At 30.5% G+C, this 10258-nt stretch overlaps 1 protein-coding gene across 2 annotated transcripts; it reads right to left on the bottom strand.

The window, feature by feature from the left end:
• Positions 1-1550: 1550 nt before the first annotated feature.
• On the bottom strand, positions 1551-4922 carry LOC107918166 (protein ABIL1). 2 transcript variants are annotated; one of them, XR_001689958.2, is made up of 5 exons: positions 4732-4922; positions 2484-2583; positions 2254-2346; positions 2046-2130; positions 1551-1803 (listed from the first exon to the last, which is right to left on the bottom strand). XR_001689958.2 is itself a non-coding variant. In XM_041099263.1 (5 exons), exons 1-5 carry the CDS (start codon positions 3203-3205, stop codon positions 1740-1742), a joined length of 345 nt encoding a protein of 114 aa, XP_040955197.1. In that variant the 5' UTR covers positions 3206-3307; the 3' UTR covers positions 1551-1739. The 2 variants fall into 2 exon arrangements, 1 of the variants encoding a protein (XP_040955197.1); XM_041099263.1 differs by lacking the exon at positions 4732-4922 and adding an exon at positions 3203-3307.
• Positions 4923-10258: the final 5336 nt, after the last annotated feature.

Raw genomic sequence — 10258 nt, 5'->3', positions numbered from 1 at the left:
AACAGAGACGCAAGAAAATAGCAAAAATAACATGTAATTTAGGTTATAAAAAGCCGAATGTATTCATCAAAAGGGGTGGCAGTTTCTGTTTTTTTTTTTACGAATATTCCCAGAAAATAAAAAAGCAAAGAGCATTTAAGGTGATTTTTTGTTTTTTTCAGTTTAAGATCTATTTTCGTTTTTATTTTTTTGTTTTTCTGTTTTTTCTTCCTTATTTTTATAAACAAAAACAACTAGAAAAGGAGGTAGGGAAGATTTTACCTGAAACGCCGTTCGATTGCGCCGTCGGGAGTTTGCTCATCACCGAAATTGGCCCTAAAGGTTGAGTTTGGGAGTCCTTTCTCTCGGCCTTTGGGCCAAACAAATCTAGCCTTCGATCGGGTCTTAAACCGAGGGGCTGAAACGCCCTCTTGTGCAACGCTGGCCACCGTCCACGGTGGCGCTATGGTGACCTAAAGGCCGGATGTTTGAGAGAAAATGGGAGGTTTTTTTATTTTTTTAGGGAAGACGGCTGAAATGAGAATTTTAAAAATTTTTGGGCTTAAATAGCCCCATAAAACTGCGCTATTTTGAAACTAGGGTTCAGGTGCCAAAACGACGCCGTTTTGTCCCTGACCCGCGCGGTGACCCGACCCTGGGGGGAGGATCCGCGTGTTTCTTAAAAAGGGTATTTGTGCGCGCAGTCCCTCCGATTTTGCAAGGTGTTGCAATTTGGCCTTTTTTTCTTTCTTTTCTTTTATTTTTATCTAGCTGCATAATTTTATTTTTGTTCCATTCTAGTCCATTTCAGCGCCGCGTTTGGGGGGATTTGGTAAATTACCTTTTTGGTCCCCCTCCTTTCATGCGCGTCACGATTTAATCTATTTCTTTGTTTTTCACTTTTTGATTTCGACCCTAGGATTTGATTTTTTTTAAATTTAATCCTCCTTTCACTACACCAAAACAGGCTTTTAGCGGCGCTTTTTTAGGCCTTTAGCGGCGCCTTATAGTGCCGCTAAAAATAAAGCGCCGCCAAAAACGCCACTAATGACAGCATCGCTAACTTTAGCGGCATTTTTTTTGAAATAAACGCCGCTATAGGTCAGGACCTTTAGCGGCGCTTTTCCCACAAACACCGCTATAGATCAAGACCTTTAGCGTCGCTTTTCCCACAAACGCCGCTATAGCTCAAGACCTTTAGCGACGTTTTTCCCACAAACGCTGCTATAGATCATGGCTTTTAGCGGCACTTTTTTCACAAACACCGCTATAGCTCAAGACCTTTAGCGACGCTTTGATTACAAACGCCGCTAAAAGTACCGTTCTTTGGCGGCGTTTATAGAATAACGCCACTAACTTTTAAAAAAATTAAAAATATTAAATATTAAAACAAAACATTATTAACATAAAAAATTAATTAGTATTAAATATATACTTTTAGTCAAAAAGATAATATTTAATCATATAATAAATTAATTTTTTTAGTCAAATATTGAAAAATCATGTTAATATTTAAATAGCAAAATTACTAGTTCAAATAGTGCAACTAATTGATTGCAAAAAAAAAAAAATGCACAATAAACTTGAAAATTTATAGACTGAAATGGGTTTACTACATCCACTGTTTACTACATGAGTTTATTGCTTCTATAAACTGAAATTAGACATTGTTGAGGAAATATAACACATTCTGATAAAGTAACAAGCTAATGGATATTTTACTTCTGAGTAGTGACTTAATTGATTTAATTCACTCACTGCTACTGAAGGTGGTCTCTCCTCTTCAACAGGTCTTTCATGCAAGAACCTACCTCTGAGTAGTGACTGCAAAATTAAGATAAGAGTGCTACTAGTTTAGCATGGCAACATGTGAAATCAAAAGGATTTTCATAGAGCAAAACCATATATATATATTAACATCAATCATCAAAACATGTGATCACACAACAGTCCAGAAGTGATTTGTAAAAGCAATGTTAATAACTTCTTTCTCTCAGCTGAACATTAGAAGAGTTACACTCAAAGGAAAATATCCATTCAACATAGAATTTTTAAGCCAAACCAACCTTGCTAAAGTTTGTGAAGTCCCTTTCAAAGTAGATTTGGTTTCTGAGGATAAGTGCCAAGAAAGAGTATTTGATGCAGGAGTATCTATACTTGAAAAACATTTAATCAGTACCATGATGTTTACCTTCTTCCTTTAAGAAATTATATCACAACAATGCAGAAAACAACTAACATAGAAGAGTTCCTACTCGCTAAGAAACACTATACCTGAAGGCTGAAGACAAGATTTAGCATGGAGATATTTTTGCCTAGGATCTGTCTGTAACTGGGGACTAAAATGTACCTTCTTGCTAACAAAATCTGGCTTAGAAAAAATTGCAATAGAAGAGAGGCAAAGAAACAGGACAAAAAGGAAATGGAAATGAGAAAACATACAAAACTTCAACCAACTAATTAGTTTCCAGGAAAAAAAGAAGGCCTCTATCAACTACTCTTACTCGGTAAAATGTAGTGCTTGTGATGTCTTGAGATAAATGCCAACAACTGCTGCTGCCTGATACCTTCTTTATCCGTGTATGTTTGGCATGTAAAAAGTTTCTGAAATTAAAAAGCCTAAATTAGCTAAGGCTCTCCATTCAATAAATTTCTTGTACTAGCTTATTAAACCAGAGAAGTACAAAGAGCATTATGGTACTGCTTGCATGAACATGAAAAACAAGTTGCCATGACAAAATGAAAACACGAGTATAGGTCTTAAAAAAATAATAAGATAAATAAATAAATATATTATAGTAAACATTATTTTTATATTTTGGATAAGCTAGAATATATAATATCAAAAAATAAAAATGCTATAATAATATTGGATGCGCATTACTTATCTTTTGAGTTGTTAACTATGAATTATCTTGTAATTTAGAATTTAACAGTAAGTAAAATCAAAAGGTTCATAATTCATAAATATAATAATTTTTTAATAGTAAAAATAAATAAAAACTAAATCTTATATGCCAATTTTAAGCTTTTTGACTCTATATTTAACTATTGTTCATAGATTTTTATTTTTAATATTTCAAAAGAAAGTTATATTTTGATAATGAAAAACTATTGCTAATGTATTAAATAATAAAAGTATTATTAAATATAATATAATATTAAAATAATAATATAGTAAACATTAAACATATTTTGACTAGGCCAGAAAAGAATAAGATACCATTCTAACATCTAATAGTGTTCCATCGATTATCTAATTCTCAATCAGTCACCACATAACAGCATTACGTGAACCTACACTTGCTGCTGCAAAATATATATTCAAACCAAACCATGAAGTAATTAAACAATGTCAAAGGAAGTTCAGATTTACAAAGCTAAAGGCACAGTCAGGCAAATACTACCAGGAGAATAAATACAAGTATGCCGCCAGAAGTTTCTCAATTAAACACAGCAATTTCATATAGGCAACGACAAATGCATAACATAACAGATTAAAACCGTATAAAAGGACAAAATAATAGTTTAGCAAGTTGTGTATAATGTATTAAGTTATGTAAGTTGTAAGTTATGTATAATATTAATTAATTAAGTTATGTAAGTTATGTATAATATTAATGTAAGTTATATATTATGTAAGTTATTTAAGTTACGTAAGTTGTGTATTATGTGAGTTATGCAATTTATGTAGGCTATATATTATGTAAGTTATTATGTAAGTTATGCAAGTTTATATATAAGTTTCTATATAAGTTATGTAAGTTATTATGTAAGTTATGTATTATGTAAGTTTATATATAAGTTATGATATGATTGATAAATTTGAGTTATCCAACCCAACAAGCTAAGCACAACAACGCGGCCAAAGACCCAGCTTTCTTATCCAAAAGTACATAAAGCAAGCATAGGAAAACAATATCAAAAGTAGATCCATAATTCAGAACCAAAGCATAATTCAGAACGTAACTGCTAATCAAATGTTCCTAAAGGCCATATTGCAGTTTATGTCGGGGAAGGCAACCGGAAAAGGTTCAGCTCGTGCAATTAAATTCTAATAACAATTCTCATATATATAATACAAACAGGATTCTTTATTGCATCACTATTTTATTTTACATTCATATTGCATCACTATTTTATTTTACATATTCTGTAGAATTCATGAAAAAATAGTTTAATCTGTAGCAGCATTCTAATACTTGTTGAGTTGAATACATAGAAATTTGGGTTTGAATAAACATAATAATAACTTTATTATTATTTTGAGATTCAATTTAGCTAGATTTTCCCTTTTGTGTCCTGCACTTAAAAAAGCCACTAACAATATTAACTTTTTGCAACATATGCTAAGAAATAGTAACAAATAAACATGAAATTATGATATTTTCTGCTACAGATTAGCTAGAGGAATGGTCAAAGACATTCAAACGAATAAAAATAAGGGAAACCAAATTGGAAATTTGAGTATACTTTAATAACAAATTTTGACAAAAAAATATTAGATACCAAAATAAGAAAACAGGTATACTTTAGAAGTTAAATCGTGAATTAAACTAATAAACCGTGAACTAGAATCCCCACAAATGGAGTACAAACCCTAACATGCATAACTTTTTCTACAAAATTATCGACCTTAAAACATTTAAGCAAAAAGAAAGAAAAGAAGATTAACCATCGATAAAAAAAATCCCAAATTTGACTGAAAGAAAACCCTAAATGTAGATCGATTATTGAGGGAAAAAGGGTTACCTTTAAAACAAAAATTCTGCAGCTTTGATAACAGAGTGTAGATCGATTCAACTCTTGCTTTGTTTCTTTTGATTTTTGAGTTCTCCTCTGATTTTTTTTCTTTGTATTTTTTTCTTTTCCTTTCGATTCTCTGCTCTACCTTACTCTGTGTTTTTTTCTTTTCCTTCTTTCTCAGATACTAAATCGATAGACTTAAACTGATGTTTAACAATGTGTAAAGAAATGGCGCCGTTTTAGAGAAATTATACAGATTTGCAGCGCTTTATGAAAAAAACGCCGCTATTGCTTCCATAATTGCCAAAATTAAATTCTGAAACAGCACCGTTTTAAGAAACTTTAATCCATAGTCGTGGCATTTTCCGCAAAAATGCCACTAAAATTTAAAGTCTTGAAGTGAAACGGTGACGTTTTGAAAAACATTAATACATCATTGCGGCGTTTTTAGCATAAACACCACTAATAGATTACACTCCTCTAGTGAAACGGGGCCGTTTTGATAAATTATAATACATATTTACGGCGTTTTCCCAAAAAACGCCACAAATTAAATTAAATTTCTAAATGGATACGACGCCGTTTTGAAAATAGTTGCGGCGTTTTTACCCAAACGCCGCTAATGTTTTTTATTTCTTATAATGTGGTCCTATATATCCAAAATAAATAATTATACCTAAATATTCATATATCAATCTATTACTTTTTTAACTTATTTATTAATTCTATTTAAACTAATATTTAAATATATCAAATGGTTTAGATTAATTTTTTTTAATATAAAAGCATTAAGTAATTGTATAAAATTTTATCATTTAATAAATCTCAAGTACTAAACCCTTAATTAACCTTAAATCCTAAATTAACCATTCAATACATATAAATTAAAAAAAACTAATTAATCTAAACCTAAAACCCTAACTTGACCCTAAATCCTTAAACCCTAGATCATATTCTTAACCCCTAACGTCTAACCCCTAACCCTTAAACCTTAAATCCCAACCCTTAAACCATAATCTCTAATCTCTAATCCTTAAATTCATACTCCATAAACCTTAAAATAGTAACTCCTAAATTGGCCTTAAATATTAAATTAATCATATACCCTAAACCAAAAACCCTAAACAAATTTATTACTATCTCTTTTATAATTATATAAGAAAATATTTAAAATATAAATTAAAAAACTAACTAATCTAAACCTAAAACCCTAACTCAACCCCTGAATCCCTAAAACTTAAATCATATTCTTAACCCCTAACGTCAAACCCCAAACCCCAAACATTTAAATCCCAACCCTTAAACCATAATCCTTAAATCCATACCCCATAAACTTTAAAATAGTAACTCCTAAACCGGTCTTAAATCTTAAATTTATCATATACCCTAAACCAAAAACCCTAAACAAATTTATTCTTATCTCTTTTACAATTATATAATAACATATTTAAAATATAAATTAAAAAACTAATTAATCTAAACCCAAAACCCTAACTTGACCCCTGAATCCCTAAACCCTAAATCCCTAACTCTTAAAACTTAACGTCTGATCCCTAACCCCTAACCCCTAAACATTAACCTTAAAATAATAACTCCTAAACCGGCCTTAAATCTTAAATTAATAATCATATACCCTAAACCAAAAGCCCTAAACTATAGTGATAATTAATTCAATATTTTAAAATTAATACTATCTCTTTTACGATTATATAAGAAATTATTTAATATATAAATTAAAAAATAATTAGTAATCATGTACCCAAAAAACTTTAAAATTATTTTAAATAATAGTATTTTAATTTTTCCATTTATTTTATTTCAAATTATTTCTACATGTTACTATTTTTTTTGAAGATTTTAAATTTTCAATTAGAAATAAATTGGATTTTATCTAATTAATATAAATAAACTAATTAAGATCAAATGTTTTTAGCGGCGCTTTTAAAAAAGCGCCACTAAAGACCCCAGCATTAGCGGCGCTTTTCCAAAAACGACGCTAAAGGCCAAAGCATTAGCGGCGCTTCTCCAAAAACGCCGCTAAAGGCCACAACATTAGCGGCGCTTCTCCAAAAATGCCGCTAAAGGCCACAACATTAGCGGCGCTTTACCAAAAATGCCGCTAAAGCCCACATCATTAGCGGCGCTTTTCAAAACACGCCGCTAAAGCCCACAGCATTAGCGACACGTTTCAAAAAACGCCGCTAAAGCCCCCAACATTAGCGGCGCTTCCCCAAAAACGCCGTTAAAGTCCCAAGCATTAGTGGTGTTTGTTCAAAAATGCCGCTAAAGCCTTGAGCATTAGCGGCGCTTTTTTGAAAGCACCGCTAAAGATCCGAAAGGTAAGAAAACGACGCCGTTGGGCTTTGGTTTTTTGCGGCGTTTTTCTTAAAAGTGCCGCTAATGCTCCTTTTCTAGCGGCGTTTTTAAAAAAATGCCACTAATGCTCACTTTTTGTTGGCGTTTTTTGTCCAAATGCCACTAAAAGTGCCGCTAAAAGCCTGTTTTGGTGTAGTGTTTAGTTATTTCATCTACTTTATTATTAAATTGATTATTACTACTATTATATTATACCATTAATCTTGTATTATTATTATTGATTATTATTATTACTATTATTATTTATTCATTTTTATCTTTTTAATCTCAAACTTTGTTATATATATATACATTTCTATAATATATATTTATACACGTACATATTTTAATAATTTACATATAAATAAATACATACTTATATATTTTTATATTTTATAACTTATATACATATCTACATATATCTATATTTATGTTTTTATTTTCACAAATATATGTATACATACATATATATTATTTTATAATTTTTATATGCATATATATATACAAATATATACATCCTTTTATAATTTTATATTTTCATATTTTATTCATTTTCTTTACTTATTTACATTTTTGTTATTATTTTAAAAGAATGCTTTAACTTTATTTGTTTATATATTTATTTTGTATGCTATTAATTTGTCCCATTTATTTATCTTATTTTCGTTGCTATTGCTCGTATTATTTATGCTTACATTATCGACTTCAATATTGTTTTGTTACGAGTATTAACATCGTGTTTTATTTTTACTATTTTGCGATTTTATTCAAGGCACAAATTATGATTTTCGAATAAGTAAAATCTCATGTTTAGATTCGAGAAGGTCGTACCCTAACTTACTGGGTTTTGATTTTCACAATAAATCTAAATACACGAATATTTTCAAACCCAAGTTTTAAATGATCTCGGGAATTAAGAAAAGATTGTGTCCTAACTTACTGGGCATGATCCCTTTTAAACTCGAGATAGCTAAATATTTTAAATAAGTAAATTTTGGCATTCATTCGCGCATCGGGAATTCGAGACATTATGTCTTAACTTACTGGATATAATTCTCTTTCTCGATTAACGTGAAATATGCCCTTTTTTTTAAAAAAATTCAACATTTCAATAAAGGATCGTATTTTAAATCTCTTTAAAGTTTTCAATCTTCGGCGCTAAGACATTAATTAATCAACTAGGTACCAATTTTAGGCGTTACGAGGGTGCTAATCCTTCCTCGCACGTAACCGACTCCCGAACCCGTTTTTCTGAATTTCGTGGACCAAAATTGTTGTTTTAATAAAATCAAATCGTTTATTAAAAACAACTACTTTTCGAGGTGACCCGATCACATCTCATTAAAAAAAGATTGGTGGCGACTCCCGTATTCTTTTTTTTAAAATCCAAGTCGACCCCGTTTTACAAAAATGGTAATTTGATAATGTTGGCATCTAAAGGACTAAATCATAAAGTATAAAAATTATGATTATTATGAATAGATGCAATGTATTGAATAGATGTGATTTGTTACATGATTGAATGATATGTATATGATGATGTTCAAAGATTGAAATGATATGGAAAAGGTAACAGTGCACGTATGAACTTAGTAAACAATTAGGATACAAATGACATGCCATTAGGGTCTAAACGAAAAAAGGAAACAGTTCAATCGAAAAGAATAAAAAAGGGTGTTTGATCAAGGATTAATATGATGGCTTGAAATCCAACATATGTTGTGGATTCTCCGAAGATAGTGTTAGTAGCATCGAAGTAGCTCGTGTGAGCAACCTTGGTATGAAGCTAGTGTTAGTATCCTAAATATGTCAGCTTGTGAGAGAAAATCTATCCTGTGTATTTGAGTTCAATTTTCTATAGTTCTTTGGTGAAAAAGGTAATTAAATGGAAATGAAAAGTTGAAAAGAATGAATATGAATTCAGTAGACATGTTTGCAAAATGAGCAAGTTTGAATGGCATGATATATAATGACATGGTTATACACATATATGAATTGATTACTATGACTTTGTTATCTTAATATACTAACCTATTGGTTGTTGTATGGAATTATACATGAATATATAAGGATGCGAAGGAAATGTCATGTTATGTACCATTGTGTTTCAATTGCTTAAATTGTTGTAATATCAATGTAAGTTAAGGTAATTTTAATATGGGCTTACTAAGCATTGAAAATGCTTACCAGTCACCTCTCTTTTCCTTGTATGTTGTCAGTTTGTAGAATGTATCAATCGAATCATCTTGAAGCTCACACTATCCTGCTATCACTCGGTAGTCTTTTGCTCGTTTAAAGCTCGATTATGTAGCATGTACCTAGGTGTTATTATATATATGTTTACCTTGAATGTTAGTTGGATTTGAACCTTAAATAATGCTTGATTTTGGATTGTTAATGGTTATATACTAGTGTGTGTATGTTTGCAATATTTTAAACTATATATATAGTACTTGAGTGTCAAATTTAGAAGTCAAATGGTATGGTTAAGTGATGGAATTGAATGGATAAGCAAGCTTGAATAGTTTGTGGTTTCATTGGTAGAAATGACATGATTAAATGTCTAATTGTTTAAATGTATGTTTAAGATATGGTTTTGGATCGTGTTATGTAGGTTTTTAGAGTGTTTTTAAGTTTCATTTGATATTGGATTGGTTTGGGTATGAAATAAGTACCAAAATGGAAGATTTTTGACATATTTGTTCTAAGGTATCGATACCTTGAATAATGATATCGATCTTTATTATTTTTCATCAAAATTTTCAAACATTGAACCTTAAATTGGTATCGCTATAGAGGTAAAGTATCAATACCTTGAAGAAAGTAGCGTTACTTTAAGCCTGGTATCGATACATTTAGTTTTAAATTGATTTTTCTAAGACATCGAAGCTCAAAATGGTATCAGTACCTAACAAGGGTATCGATACCTATTCTAAAACTTTAGAAATTTTACAATTTGGTTCTATTTCATGTTTGATTTAGCAATTGAGCAATCGTAAGTTTGATTGATTCCCGAGAAAGTTTGTTTAGCATATAATGACTACATGTATAGAATATTTGAATGTTTAATTAATTAACTTATAGTGTTTTTGATGGTATTTTCTTTGGAAATGACTATAGCATTCTGTAACTCAGAATCGGCGATCGGGTCGACTGATGGGTGTTTGAATCATGACGT

Source organism: Gossypium hirsutum, chromosome D08 (genome assembly GCF_007990345.1).
Source record: "Gossypium hirsutum isolate 1008001.06 chromosome D08, Gossypium_hirsutum_v2.1, whole genome shotgun sequence".
NCBI classification, from domain to species: Eukaryota; Viridiplantae; Streptophyta; class Magnoliopsida; order Malvales; family Malvaceae; genus Gossypium; species Gossypium hirsutum.
This window is presented reverse-complemented; position numbering and strand designations above follow the sequence as displayed.

Coding starts and splice junctions, on each gene's coding strand:
- LOC107918166 (XM_041099263.1), bottom strand. Junction 2,347..2,483: donor CAAGCACTACATTTTACCGA/GTAAGAGTAGTT, acceptor TTTCTAAGCCAG/ATTTTGTTAGCAAGAAGGTA. Junction 2,131..2,253: donor ATCTTGTCTTCAGCCTTCAG/GTATAGTGTTTC, acceptor TTTCAAGTATAG/ATACTCCTGCATCAAATACT.